The sequence below is a fragment of the Zonotrichia leucophrys genome, chromosome 29, assembly GCF_028769735.1.
Source record: "Zonotrichia leucophrys gambelii isolate GWCS_2022_RI chromosome 29, RI_Zleu_2.0, whole genome shotgun sequence".
Classification (NCBI taxonomy): Eukaryota; Metazoa; Chordata; class Aves; order Passeriformes; family Passerellidae; genus Zonotrichia; species Zonotrichia leucophrys.
Window position 1 is genome coordinate 3,125,672 of NC_088198.1, and position 15,115 is coordinate 3,140,786.

At 54.6% G+C, this 15,115-nt stretch overlaps 1 protein-coding gene across 1 annotated transcript in view; it reads left to right on the forward strand.

Moving 5' to 3' along the window:
• The window catches only part of HDAC7 (histone deacetylase 7), a 40,854-nt gene that overhangs the window by 15,822 nt on the left and 9,917 nt on the right, over positions 1-15,115 (forward strand). The window contains exons 2-10 of the mRNA XM_064734985.1: positions 7,559-7,749; positions 9,232-9,322; positions 10,058-10,169; positions 10,255-10,370; positions 10,874-10,996; positions 11,609-11,718; positions 13,339-13,537; positions 14,090-14,298; positions 14,805-15,014. Coding sequence (XP_064591055.1) covers positions 7,559-7,749; positions 9,232-9,322; positions 10,058-10,169; positions 10,255-10,370; positions 10,874-10,996; positions 11,609-11,718; positions 13,339-13,537; positions 14,090-14,298; positions 14,805-15,014 — 1,361 coding nt within the window. The remainder of the gene's footprint in view (positions 1-7,558; positions 7,750-9,231; positions 9,323-10,057; positions 10,170-10,254; positions 10,371-10,873; positions 10,997-11,608; positions 11,719-13,338; positions 13,538-14,089; positions 14,299-14,804; positions 15,015-15,115) is intronic.

Sequence of the window (15,115 nt, forward strand, 5' to 3'; positions counted from 1 at the left end):
CAAATCCCTCCAGCTCCTCTGGGAGCAGGAAGGAACAGGAGAGAAGTTGTTTTGGCAGTGCCTGAGGTGAAGTTTGTGTCCACTGTTCAGGTTTGGGGTAACTCTGGATGTGGGGTTACCTTGGGATCCTCTGGCCACCCTCGCCCTGGAGGCAAAACCCTTCCAGGGCTGATGGATTTGAGAGCATGTGGGAAACCTGCCTTGGAACCCAGACCTGGCTCTGCTCCAGGAGTGTCTGATTTAGCCCTGAAGGGTTCCCTGTGCCTGGCCCAGGAATCCTGCCCTGGATGCTGCAGGAGCAGCGTGGTCCCCTCGGATGGGATGGGAACAGCAGAAATGGGATTTGGGCTGGAGCAGGGAGTGTTGAAACCAGCAGAACATCCAGGCCCAAAGGTGTTTCCTCCCTGTCCCAGGACTCTGGACCAGCCCTGAGGTTTTTGGGTTCTGGAGCCATGAGTTTCAGAAGGAAATGTGCACATTTGTGGGGAGAAAGTTCCAGTTCTTTGGAGGGCTATTAAATGTCTGACTCAAAGGTCACGAGCTGCAAATAACCAGGGAGAGCAATCAGAGGAAGCATCTCGCCCTGATCTGCCTCCCCAGGCCTGATGTGCAGCTCGTTTTTGGGCTCCAGCAGGGAAAATTCCCATTTTTGTGCTAAATAACTGCTCTGCTCACCAGTGCACGGCGTGGTTGGGTGTGTGGCTGGATCCTGGTTCGTGCCTTTGGTTGTGGGAAAGGTTCTGTGCTGCTCTGGTGACTTTGCCAAACTTTAATCATCGTCTGTCTCAATTTTTTTTTATTTTCTTTTCTGGAAACTTTCTGCAGAAAAGGAAGTTTGCAAGAATCGGAGCAGAAAAATTTGGGTTTACCCTGGTGGAAAAACTCTCAGGGGGCTTTTCTTGGAGCAGCATCAGCCTCGTCTCCGTTTTGGAGCAGGAATTTGCTGTCTGGTGGGGAGGGGAGGGATCCACCCACATCTGGCTGAGGCGTAAAGCCCCTGAAACTCCCACTCCAGAAAGAGTTATCACAACTTGGCACCCGGCTGCTCCAAACATTACATCTTCCCCGAGCATCATCTGCTCCCTTATGGCTCCTGCGGGACGTGGCCGGAGCTCTCTGCGTGCGGGGACAGCTGGGGGGGTGCAGGGCTTTTCCTGGGGCTCCCATCCCTGGGGCTGCTTTCCTTGGAGCAGCTTTCCCTGGGGCTCCTTTCCCTGGGGCTCCTTTCCTTGGAGCTGTTTTCCTTGAGCTGCTTTTCCTGGGGCTCCCATCCCTGGGGCTCCTTTCCCTGGGGCTCCTTTCCCTGGGGCTGCTTTCCTTGGAGCTGCTTTCCTTGGAGCTCCCACCCTCAGATCCCCCACCCTTGCAGCCCCCATCCCTGGAACTCCCACCCTTGGAACTCCCACTCCTGGTGCTCCCACCCCCGGATCTCAGTGCTAAGGAGAGGAAAGAGGAAAATGCCCCAAACGCTGTGATTTTGTGGGATCCTGCAAGGAAACCCCTCGGGGACACACGAGATGGAGGTAGGGGACAAAGGGATGCGTGGGCATTGTGAGGATGTGGCAGTGTCCCCCCAGAAGTGGGGCTGGGTGGGTTTGGTGGTTTTCTCTCTTTCTGGGGAGCAGGGTTTGGTCCCTAATCAAAGCCAGCACCCCAGGGCCCAGCAGGGTTAAAGGAGGCACCCCAGCTCCAGGATTTCCTATTTCTGGAGTTCTCCCTTTGTGATCTTCGTGTTCTTTCAACACGGTCCTTTTGGTGTGGTTTCTTGTTTAAGTGTTTTTAATTTGAGCTCCCTCCCTCCAGCTCATTCCTGCTCCTCTGTGCAGGGCTCTGGAGAAGACCTTTTCCCTTTTATTAGAGAGGAATGTTTTTAATCACCCACATTCTTCAACCCGCCTGAACTCTGAACCTTTCACAGCAGATCAGCATAAGATGGGAAAGGCTTTTATAAAGGAAGATGGTTTATTGAAAAAAAAACAAAAACCAGCCTGGATTTAACTGCTGCTCCACCTCAGAGGGAGCTGTGGGCAGGCAGGGGTGAGGGCAGGGAGAGACTGGGACGAGGGCAGGGATAAACAGGGATACAGGTGAGGATAAACAGGGATACAGGTGAGGATAAATGGGGATACAGGTGAGAATAAATAGGGATACAGGTGAGGATAAATAGGAACAGGTGAGATAAATAGGGAACAGGTGAGGAAGGGAGAGACTGGGATGAGGAAGGGATAAATAGGGATACAGGTGAGGATAAACAGGGATACAGGCAGGGATGAAGGCAGGGAGAGACTGGGATGAGGCCAGGGATGGACTGGGATGCAGGCAGGAATAAACAGGGATGCAGGTGGGGATAAACAGAGATACAGGTGGGGATACATGCAGGGATAAATAGGGATACATGAAGGGATAAACAGGGACGAGGGCAGGGATAGAAAGGGATGCAGGCAGGGATAAACAGGAATACAGGCAGGGATGCCCAGAACAGCAGAGCTGGGGTGCCACTGCTTTGCCCCTCAATAACCTTCCTGCCCAGCTTTGTTTGCCTCTTTGCTCTATTTCCCCCTTATGCAAGCCCAGCTCTGTTGAGGGCTGATTTGCCTCTTTAAAAACAATCAGGAAATGCCAAAGCAAAGATTTCTGTGCTGGGTTTTTTTGGTCTTTTCCGGGATGGCTGGCTGGGAGCAGCGTGGTGGTGTCCCCAGTGTCACCAGCCCTGCACTGCCACCCCCAGCCTGGGGAACTCGCTGTCACCAAATTTTCCTTGTCCCAGAGCTCCTCAGGAGTCTCGAGGTGCTGCAGGGCAAAGTGGGGCTCCCCAGCCTCCCTCTGTGTCTGTCTGAGCCCGCGGCCCCTCGGCTGCGTTCCCTGCTCCGTGCTGTGCCGGCAGCCTGGAAAATGCTGGTAAGGAGTGCTGCTAACGGGGCTGGAGCACAGAGCCCTCATTCATGGCCGGGCACTGCAGGGAGGCTCCGTGGCACGGCCTCCCCTGCTTCCATGGAGGATCCACGGGCTGGATCTGCAGCTGCTGGCCCAGGGGTGGTTTGTGTGATGGGCTCCTGGCCCTGCGGATTTGCAGTACCAAACTGTGCATCCCGGTCACAAACTGGGCATCCCGGTCACAAACTGGGCATCCCAGTCCCAAACTGGGCAGCCCAGTCCCAAATTGTGCATCCCAACCCCAAATTGTGCATCCCATTCCCAAATTTTGCATCCCAGTCCCCAACTGTGATCCTAGTCCCAAACTGGGCATCCCAGTGCCAAACTGGGCATCCCAGTCACAGCCACGTGTCCTGGTGGCTCTGGTTGTTTGCTGTAACTGCTGGCCCCGGGCCCGGCAGCAAACCCCAAATGAGCTCAAATTGCATGGGGAGGTCACAAGCAGCTCCTGGGGCAGGAGGGGCTTTGCCAGGAGGGTCCTGACCTGACGGATGTGGGGCATCCCTGAGGGTGCAGGGCTCTCACACCCACATGGGGCTAAATCCCAAATAAGGAAATGTGGGCGGGGTTAAGCCCAAATAATGAGATGTGGGCATGGTGAAATACTTATTTGGGATTTAGCCCCACCCACATTTCCTTATTTGGGTGTAGCCTCACCCACATTTCCTTATTTGGGTTTAGCCCCACCCACATTTCCTTATTTGGGCTCTAGCCTCACCAACATTGCCTTATTTGGGTTTAGCCCAACCCACAATTCCTTATTTGCGTTTAGCCCCACCCACAATTCCTTATTTGGATTTAGTCCACCCACATTCCTTATTTGGGTTTAGCCCACCCACATTTCCTTATTTGGGTTTAGCTACACCCACATTTCCTTATTTGGGTTTAGCCTCACCCACATTTCCTTATTTGGGTTTAGCCCAACCCACAATTCCTTATTTGGGTTTAGCCCTACCCACATTTCCTTATTTGGGTTTAGCCCTACCCACATTTCCTTATTTGGGTTTAGCCCAACCCACAGTTCCTTATTTGGGTTTAGCCCTACCCACATTTCCTTATTTGGGTTTAGCCCAACCCACAGTTCCTTATTTGGGTTTAGCCCCACCCACATTTCCTTATTTGGGTTTAGCCCTACCCACATTTCCTTATTTGGGTTTAGCCCTACCCACAATTCCTTTTTTGGGTTTAGCCCTTCCCACATTTCCTTATTTAGGTTTAGCCCTACCACATTTCCTTATTTGGGTTTAGCCCAACCCACATTTCCTTATTTGGGTGTAGCTACACCCACATTTCCTTATTTGGGTTTAGCCCACCCACATTTCCTTATTTGGGTGTAGCTACACCCACATTTCCTTATTTGGGTTTAGCCCTACCCACATTTCCTTATTTGGGTGTAGATACACCCACATTTCCTTATTTGGGTTTAGCCCTACCCACATTTCCTTATTTGGGTTTAGCCCACCCACATTTCCTTATTTGGGTTTAGCCCTACCCACATTTCCTTATTTGGGTTTAGCCCTACCCACATTTCCTTATTTGGGTTTAGCCCACCCACATTTCCTTATTTGGGTTTAGCCCAACCCACATTTCCTTATTTGGGTTTAGCTACACCCACATTTCCTTATTTGGGTTTAGCCCACCCACATTTCCTTATTTGGGTTTAGCCCTACCCACATTTCCTTATTTGGGTTTAGCCCAACCCACAATTCCTTATTTGGGTTTAGCCCTACCCACATTTCCTTATTTGGGTTTAGCCCACCCACATTTCCTTATTTGGGTTCAGCCACACCCACATTTCCTTATTTGGGTTTAGCCCAACCCACATTTCCTTATTTGGGTTTAGCCCACCCACATTTCCTTATTTGGGCTCTAGCCTCACCTACATTTCCTTATTTGGGTTTAGCCCACCCACATTTCCTTATTTGGGTTTAGCTACACCCACATTTCCTTATTTGGGTTTAGCCCACCCACATTTCCTTATTTGGGTTTAGCTCCACCCACATTTCCTTATTTGGGTTTAGCCCACCCACATTTCCTTATTTGGGTTTAGCCCACCCACATTTCCTTATTTGGGCTCCAGCCTCACCCACATTTCCTTATTTGGGTTTAGCCCACCCACATTTCCTTATTTGGGCTCTAGCCCCACCCACATTTCCTTATTTGGGTTTAGCCCACCCACATTTCCTTATTTGGGTTTAGCCCACCCACATTTCCTTATTTGGGTTTAGCCCACCCACATTTCCTTATTTGGGTTTAGCCCCACCCACATTTCCTTATTTGGGTTTAGCCCAACCCACAATTCCTTATTTGGGTTTAACCCTACCCTCATTTCTTTATTTGGGTGTAGCTACACCTACATTTCCTTATTTGGTTTAGCCCACCCACATTTCTTTATTTGGGTGTAGCTACACCCACATTTCCTTATTTGGGCTCTAGCCTCACCAACATTGCCTTATTTGGGTTTAGCCCAACCCACAATTCCTTATTTGCGTTTAGCCCCACCCACAATTCCTTATTTGGGCTTAGCCCACCCACATTTCCTTATTTGGGTGTAGCTACACCCACATTTCCTTATTTGGGTTTAGCCCACCCACATTTCCTTATTTGGGTTTAGCTACACCCACATTTCCTTATTTGGGTTTAGCCCACCCACATTTCCTTATTTGGGTTTAGCCCAACCCACATTTCCTTATTTGGGTTTAGCCCACCCACATTTCCTTATTTGGGTGTAGCTACACCCACATTTCCTTATTTGGGTTTAGCCCTACCCACATTTCCTTATTTGGGTTTAGCCCAACCCACATTTCCTTATTTGGGTTTAGCCCACCCACATTTCCTTATTTGGGTTAGCCCCACCCACATTTCCTTATTTGGGTTTAGCCCGACCCACAAATTCCTTATTTGGGTTTAGCCCAACCCACATTTCCTTATTTGGGTTCAGCCACACCCACATTTCCTTATTTGGGTTTAGCCCACCCACATTTCCTTATTTGGGTTTAGCTACACCCACATTTCCTTATTTGGGTTTAGCCCGACCCACAATTCCTTATTTGGGTTTAGCCCTACCCACATTTCCTTATTTGGGTTTAGCTACACCCACATTTCCTTATTTGGGTTTAGCCCTACCCACATTCCCTTATTTGGGTTTAGATACACCCACATTCCCTTGTTTGGGTTTAGCCCCACCCACATTTCCTTATTTGGGTTTAGCCCAACCCACAATTCCTTATTTGGGTTTAGCCCAACCTCCATTTCCTTATTTGGGTTTAGCCCAACCCACATTTCCTTATTTGGGCTCTAGCCCCACCCACATTTCCTTTTTTGGATGTATCCACGCCCACATTCCCTTATTTGGCACAGTGGCTCCTGCCCAGAGCCCAGCTTTCCCTTTCCTGGCTCCAGGCGAGTGCTGAGTTGTTGTTTTGTTTTTCTGGCTGCTCCCTCTCCCCCAGCAGCCCCCATCCATCCCTCCCTGCTCCGCTTCCGCCTCCTCGCTGTTTGTTTTTGTAGGGACTGAAGCAAATGATGCAGGGAGAGATTCCCAGAGCTTCCCCTGGGCTCTGCTCCCTCCTGGGGGTGGCTGGAGCAGCCCCTCCTTCACCGGAGGTGCCCCAAGCCCTTCCCAGCCCTTTCTGCATACCCAAAATCCCTTCTTACCCGTTTTTCCCCAAAATCCCTTTTCAGGTGTGTAAATGGCACTGTTTTGGGGTGTAACTGGAACTGGTTTGGGTGTGTAATGAACAATTTCAGGAGTGTAACTGGCACTGTTTTGGGTGTGTAATGGGCAATTTCAGGAGTGTAACTGGCACTGTTTTGGGTGTATAATCGGCAATTTCAGGTGTGTAACTGGTACTGGTTTGGGTGTGTAATGGGCAATTTCAGGTGTGTAACTGGCACTGTTTTGGGTGTGTAATGGGCAATTTCAGGAGTGTAACTGGCGCTGGTTTGGGGATATAACAGACAATTTCAGGTGTGTAACTGGCACTGTTTTGGGTGTGTAATGGACAATTTCAGGTGTGTAACTGGCACTGTTTTGGGTGTGTAATGGACAATTTCAGGTGTGTAACTGGCACTGTTTTGGGTGTGTAATGGGCAATTTCAGGAGTGTAACTGGAACTGGTTTGGGTGTGTAATGGGCAATTTCAAGTGTGTAACTGGCACTGGTTTGGGGATATAACAGACAATTTCAGGTGTGTAACTGGCACTGTTTTGGGTGTGTAATGGACAATTTCAGATGTGTAACTGGCACTGTTTTGGGTGTGTAATGGACAATTTCAGATGTGTAGCTGGCACTGTTTTGGAGGTGTAAGTGACACTGTTTTGAGGGTGTAATGGACAATTTCAGGTGTGTAACTGGCACTGTTTTGGGGATGTAACTGGCACTGTGTTGGTGTCCCGACTGCGCACCAGTTTCACCCCTCAGGGAGGTTCTGCAGCAACATCTTCACTCCAGACCCCTTCTCCACCACAATACCAGGGAGAGGCACCTCCCGCACCCTGGATCCTCCCCAGAGCCGTGCCATTTCCAGAAGCCTCCTTCCCCAGCAGACGGAGGAGGCTCTGCATGCAGAGGATGCTCCGTGGCAGCTCGCTGACCCAGCCGTGTCCCTTTGTGTCCCCGCAGCTGCCGTGAGCCCGTGCCCCTCGCCGCGGGTGCCCCAGGCCGTCCCCATGGACCTGCGCATCGGGCAGCGCCTGCTCAAGCCCCAGGACACGGCGCTGCTGGCCCTGAAGCAGCAGCAGCTGCAGCACCAGCTCTTCCTGGCCAGCCTGCACCAGCAGCAAGTGGAGCAACTCGCCCACCAGCACGTCAGGGTATGGGATGGGGCAAGGGGGGCACACACCCTGCTCTTGGCAGGGTTTGGGGCAGGATTGGGCATCTTGGAGGATGAATTTTGCTCCCAGAGTCATAATCAGGGCTGGCTTTTAGTTCCCCTCTCTGGGCAGGGATTCAGAGGAAAAAGCTGGAAATCCCAGTGCCAAAATAACATTCCCAGGTGAATTCCTGCTTTTCCCTGAGCTGGAACATCTGGAGGGGTTTCCAGCCAGCCCAGGGAGCTCTGTGACGCAGGGAGGCTGCTTGGGGAGGCAGGTGGAGGGTGAGGTGTCTCAATTCCAGGCCGAGTTCCAAACTGGGACCAGGCACCCAGTTTGGGACCAGGATGCCCAGTTTGGGATTGGGATGCCCAATTTGGGACTGGGATGCCCAGTTTGGGACCAGGATGCCCAATTTGGGGCCGGGGTAGTGGCACTTGGCTTTTCTGGGAGGTGTCACCGAGCTCAGCTCCTGCCCCGAGCAGGAATTCACTGCCAGGTTTCACTGGCACAAGAATCCAGTGGGATTTGGCAGGGATGGCTCCTCCGGGAGGCTTCAGAGGGAGGCAGGTGGGAGGACACGTCCAGGGAGTTGTGACAGTACCCAGGGAGTTGTGATTGTGTTCAGGGAGTTGTGACCACGTCCAGGGAGTTGTGACCATTCCCAGGGAGTAGTGACCATGCCCAGGGACCTGTGATTGTGTCCAGGGAGTTGTGACCACATCCAAGGGTTGTGACCATGCCCAGGGAGCTGTGATTGTGCCCAGGGAGCTGTGACCATGCCCAGGGAGCTGTGCCCAGGGAGCTGTGACCACATCCAGGGACTTGTGACCATCTTCCAGCACTGAGATCCCCCCCTGCCTGTCCCCAGGGCTCTCCAGGCTCAGGGCAGGAGTCAGTTCTATGGATCAGCTGGGATTTCCCTCCTATCATAGATTTTTTTCCCCCCATTTTGTACTCAACAAAGATTTTTATTTTTTGCCGCGTTGCAACACGGCAGACGTGCCCAAACACCCAGAAAGGAGGCAGCGAGTGGGAGCAGACAGGTTTTGACTTTTACAATGTCCCCAGGGAGAGCGAAGCGTCCCTGGAGACCAAAACGGGTCGGGTTTGTTGTGATGGAACAGCTTCACACGTTCCAGTGAGCCTGAGTGACACAAGGGACTGTCCCAGACCTGCCCTGTCCCCGTGTCCCCCTGCCTGGGGACAGGGAGGGGTCACAGGGCTCTGGGGGGATTTATGGGGTCCCATTTCCATGTCCCTGTCCCACAGGTGGCCATGGAGGGGTCACAGGGCTCTGGGGGGATTTATGGGGTCCCATTTCCATGTCCCTGTCCCACAGGTGGCCATGGAGGGGTCACAGGGCTCTGGGGGGATTTATGGGGTCCCATTTCCATGTCCCTGTCCCACAGGTGGCCATGGAGGGGTCACAGGGCTCTGGGGGGATTTATGGGGTCCCATTTCCATGTCCCTGTCCCACAGGTGGCCATGGAGTCCCCTCACCACGAGGCTGAGCCGGGCCAGCAGGAGCAGGAGCTGCGCCAGATCCTCAACAAGGACAAGAGCAAGAGGAGTAAGAGGGGTCAGGGGAGGGGGCTCGGGGGGTTCTGCCCTCAGCCAGACCAAGCTCTGCCTTCCCCTGGGGGAAAGGGCTGGGAGAGCATCCACAGAGCGGGGCTGCAACCCCGCTGGGACCCCTGGGCTGGGTTTGCAGTCCCCCAGATTGGGTTATCAGTCCCCTAGGGTGGGTTTTCAGCCCCGCAGTTCGGGTTTGCAGCCCCCCAGATTGAGTTTTCAGACCCCAATCTGGGTTTGCATCCTCCCAATTTGGGTTTGCAGCCCCAAATTTGGGTTTCAGCCCCAAATTTGGGTTTGCAGCCCCCCAATCTGGGTTTGCAGCCCCCCAATTTGGGTTTCAGCCCCTCCCAGCCGCGGTCTCCCGGCGCCCTCTGGTGCCGGCGCTGGAGGAGCCGCCTGGGGCTTGCTCTCGATTTGGGGACGCGCAGGGCTCCACATCGCACCTGATTAATTGTTAATCAGTTAATTAACTCGCGCTCGGAGGTGCTGAATGCCGGCACAGATCCATAGAGTGTCCAGCTGTAAGAACAGAGCATTCCTGCTGGGACAGATGGATGGGGAACGGGGTGGGAGCAGAGCCAGAGCCAGCTGTGATGGGAGCAGAGCCAGCTGTGCCCCTCGGTGTCCCCATCCATCCCCGAGCCCTGGGGTCGGGGTCCTGCCCACAGGGACCCTTCAGAGCGGCTCTGAGCCCCCTGTGGTCACTGTGGTCACCGTGGTCACTGTGCAGGTGCCGTGGCCAGCACGGTGGTGAAGCAGAAGTTGGCCGAGGTCATCCTGAAGAAGCAGCAGGCGGCTCTGGAGAGGACCAGCAACGCCCCCACTGCAGCCCTGCCCTACAGGTAAAGCAGCTGCCCCAAAAGGAGCTGCCCCTGCCCCAAACCTGCCCCAGAGCAGCTGGGAAGGGGCTCTGGCTTCTCCCCGCAGGTCTCTGGAGCCCCTGGAGCCCGAGGGTCCCTCCCCTGCCATGCTCAGCACGTTCCTGTCCCCCGTGCCCAGCACTTCTCTGGACACCCCCGAGCACTTCCCGCTGCGGAAAACAGGTATGGCTTGGGATGTCCCTGTGTCCCTCATGGCCTTGGGAATGTCCCTGTGTCCCTCTAGGCTTTGGGAATGTCTCTGTGTCCCTCATGGCCTTGAGATTGTTCCTGTGTCCCTCAAGGCCTCAGGAATGTCCCTGTGTCTCTTTAGGCCTCGGGAATGTCCCCATGTCCCTCAAGGCCTCAGGGATGTCCCTGTGTCCCTCAAAGGCCTTGGGAACGTCCTTGTGTCCCTAAAGACCTCAGGGATGTCCCCGTGTCCCTCAAGGCCTCAGGGATGTCCCTGTGTCCCTGAAGGACTCAGGAATGTCTTCATGTCCCTAAAGACCTTAGGAATGTCCCTGTGTCCCTCATGGCCTCGGAAATGTCCCCATGTCCCTCATGGCCTTGGAGATGTCTCCATGTCCCTAAAGACCCCCAGGATTGTCCCCATGTCGCCATCTGGAGGTGGCACTGGCCCCACAGAGCCCGCCCAGCCAGGGCCAACCCTGACCCTGTCCCCACAGCGTCCGAGCCCAACCTGAAGGTTCGGTGCAAGCCCAGGAAGTGCCTGGAGCGGCGCAAGAACCCCCTGACCCGCAAGGAGAGCGCCCCCCCCTCGCTCAAGAGGCGCCCGCCCGACGCCATCGGTGAGGCCCTGGGGGCACCTGGGGGCTGGGCTGGGCTGGGACAGCCCCTGTGTCAACTCTGCTTGGGGACAGTGACACCAGGGTTTGGTGTGTGCTCTTCATGAGCTGGGACAGCTCCTGTGTCACCCCTGTGTGGGGACGGTGACACCTGGGCTTGGTGTGTCCTCCCCAGGGCTGGGCTGGGGTGGTTTGGGACTGGGGAGCCTGGAGGTGCTGGTGTGGGATGGGAGGTGCTGGTGTGGGATGGAGGGACCAGGAGGTGCTGGTGTGGGATGGGAGGTGCTGGTGTGGGATGGAGGGACCAGGAGGTGCTGGTGTGGGATTTAGGGACCTGGAGGTGCTGGTGTGGGATGGAGGGACCAGGAGGTGCTGGTGTGGGATTTAGGAACCTGGAGGTTTTGCTGTGGGATGGGAGGTGCTGCTGCAGCTGCTCCTGCTGCTTTTGGGGCCCAGGCTGGACCTGCAGGGCTGCAATTGCCCCAGGTCTGGCATGGAGGGTTCCCACCATGGAGTGCTGCCCTCCGAAGGGGATTCAGCCCCAGAAAGAAGGGGGGCAGAGCTTGGAGGGGCTGGGGGGGGCTGTACCCTCACCCCACTGTCTGTCCCCCCCAGACTCGTCCCCCAGCAGCAGCAGCACCCCCGTGTCGGGCTGCAGCTCTCCCAACGACAGCCTGCCCGCCGAGCACGCCGCGCTGCCCGCTGCCCCCGGCGGGGCCCACGAGGTCAGCCCGGGGCTTTGGGGACCCCTCTGGGCTCAGGGGGAGGGCACCACCCCAGCCCTGAGCCCCCTGCCCAGAGCTGCCTCTCCCTGCGTGCTGGGATGCCCTGAAAGCCCTGGGATTCCCTGGGATGATCTGGGATGCCCAGGGATGTCCTGAGATGCCCTGGGATGCCCTGGAATGTCCTGGCATTCCCTGGGATGCCCTGGGATTCCTTGGGATGCTCTGGGATGATCTAGGATGTCCTGAAGTGCCCTGGGATGTCCTGGCATTCCCTGGGATGCTCTGGGATGCCCTGGAGTGCCCAGGGATGCCCTAGGATGCCCTTGAATGCCCTGGGATGATCTGGGATGCCCTGGCATTCCCTGCTCCGGGATGCTCTCCCCAGCCCATCTCTTCTCCCACACCCACCCTCCTTCAGGGCGCATTTCCCCTCTGCCAGTGCTGTCCTGTCCCGTGGGTGTCCCCAGGCTGTCCCCATGTCCCTATCGCGGTCCCTGGCTGGGATCAGGGCTCTGACAGCTCCTGTTTGCTGCAGACGCCGCTGGCGCAGCGGCTGCTGATGCAGGAGAGCTCCCTGGCGCAGTTTGCCCTGCAGAGCGCGGCCTCCCTGCCGGCCATCACCCTGGGGCTGCCGGCCACCACCGGCGCCAGGGTACGTGCCCGGGCTGGACCCCAGCGCTGCGTCCTTCCCTTGGGGTTTGGGGTCCTGGTGCTGCCCGCGGGCACGGTGGGGACAATCCTGTGCCCTCCCGGTGCTGTGTCCTTGTGTCTGTCCCTGTCCCCTGTCTTCATCCTTGTCCTTTTCCCCATCCCTGACCCTTTCTCTGTCCCTGTCTCTATCCCTGCCCCATCCCTGTCCCTATTCGTGTCTCATCCCTGTCCCCATCCCCATCCTTGTCCCCAGCCCTTTTCCTGTCCTCATCCCCGTCCCTGTCTCTGTGCCTGCTCCATCTCTGTCCCTGTCCCTGACCCTTTCCCTGTCCCTGTCCCTGCTCCATCTCTGTCCCCATCCCTGTCCCATCCTGTCCCTGTCCCCACAGGGTGACACTGAGCACCGACCACTGCCCAGCCTGGCTCACCTGGTGCCAGTGCTCAATGGCCCAGTGCTCCCATTGCTGTCCCTGTCCTGTCCCAGAGGGTGACGCTGAGCACCGACCATGCCCAGCCTGGCTCACGGCTCCCGGTGCTAATGGCTGGCTGTCTCTGTCCCATTGCTGTCCCTGTCCCATCCCTGTCCCCATCCCTGTCCCCACAGGGTGACGCTGAGCACCGACCACTGCCCAGCCTGGCTCACCGGGTCCTGGTGCTAATGGGCTGGCTGTCTCTGTCCCCGTTACCATCCCTGTCCCATCCCTGTCCCCATCACTGTCCCCACAGGGTGACGCTGAGCGCCGGGCACTGCCCAGCCTGGGTCACCGGCTCCCGGTGCTCAATGGGCTGGCTGTCTCTGTCCCCATTACCGTCCCTGTCCCATCTCTGTCCCCATCCCTGTCCCCACAGGGTGACGCTGAGCGCCGGGCGCTGCCCAGCCTGGCTCACGGTCCGGTGCTCAATGGGCTGGCTGTCTCTGTCCCCATTACCGTCCCTGTCCCATCTCTGTCCCCATCCCTGTCCCCACAGGGTGACGCTGAGCGCCGGGCGCTGCCCAGCCTGGCTCACCGGGTCCCGGTGCTCAATGGCCCGGTGCTCCCGGGCTCGCACCCGCCCGTCTTCATCCCGGCCAGCCTGGAGCAGCACGAGGCCGGCAGCGCCCTGTCCCCCCGGCTGCAGCCCGTCATCATCCTCGAGCCCTCGGTCACCCACGCGCCGCTGGTGGCGGGTCAGTGTCTGCCTGGGGACGTGGGGACAGGGACAGGACAGTGACAGTGGCACCCAGGCTGGGAATAGATTGGTTTTGTTAACAAACTGCTCACAACAGGATTGCTTTCACATGGGAACTGCAAAATGCTGGCTTGGCTTAGAGGGAATGACTTCTAAAATCAGCCAGAGAAGGCCTGATTTTGAGAGGCCTTTCTTGATAAATTTTTTTATATTTTATTAATTATTATTTTATATTATTATTTATATATCATTATATTATAATATAAATATAGAATAATATGTAGTATAATATATAGTATAATAAATATAGTATTATATATTATCATATAAATATAGTATAATATAAATAAAATAATATGACACCTTTATATTATTAACATTTTGCTATTAATATAAACGAATATATTAGTGCTATTTATATTATTTTATTATATATTATTTTATTATTTTTATTTTAAAAAAATATTTAATTTTTAAAAAAATTTGACACCTTTATATTTTCTAACCTTACTGCACCCCCTCGCTGTGCCACCCTGCCGTGTCCCTGCAGTGCCAGGCCTGGGGGCCGTGCCCTTCTCCTTCGCCCCGTCGCTGGTGCCCGCGGAGCGCCTGGCACTGCCCGGGCAGCACAAACCGCTGGGCAGGACCCGCTCGGAGCCGCTGCCGCCCAGCCCCAGGGCCGTGCAGCAGCACCTGCTCTTCCAGCAGCACCACGCCCACTTCCTCGAGAGGCTCAAGCAGCAAACGCACCTGGGCAAGGTGAGACCCGCCGGGCAAAGGGAATGGAAACAGAAATGTAGGGAAAAAAATTCATTGATGTGTCTTTTTATCTAATTGCAAAATGCTGTTTGCACCTGTGAAGAAGAAGGACTGGCTTCTGCCTTAAAATTTCTGCATTGTTTTATATATATAATATATAACATATAATATGACATATAACATATATAACATATAACAACATATATAATATATAATATATATAATATATTATATATATTATATAATATATATTATATATTTTGTATTATATATAATATATTATGTATAATGTATTATATATCCGTTCATATACACACACACACACACACACATATACATATATATATATATACATACATATATATATATGTGTGTATACATATATATATATATATATATATATATATACAGAAATAGAAGTTTATATACAAATATATACTCTGTGAGCGTTTGTTAGACTTGAGGAATTTCCTAGCCATGTGTTTTTCACCTCGCCCCGGCTGCAGCGCATGGCCAAGTCCAGCGAGAAGCCCCGGCTGCGGCAGATCCCGTCCTCGGAGGACATGGAGGCCGAGGGGACCCTCCCGGAGGCGGCGGCCGAGCCTGCGGAGCCCGGCAGGGCCCGGGTGGAGCCGGCCCGGCCCGGCAGCAGCGGCAAGGAGCCCGAGAGGACGCAGAAGATGGGGCAGCCCCAGGAGGAGCTGGTCCTGCAGCAGGTGCGGCAGGGAGGGGAGCCCTGGGGACCCTGGGGACACGGGACTGTGCCTGCCTGGAGCCCGGGCAGCTCAGAGGGACAGGGGCAGAGCTGCGGCCACCG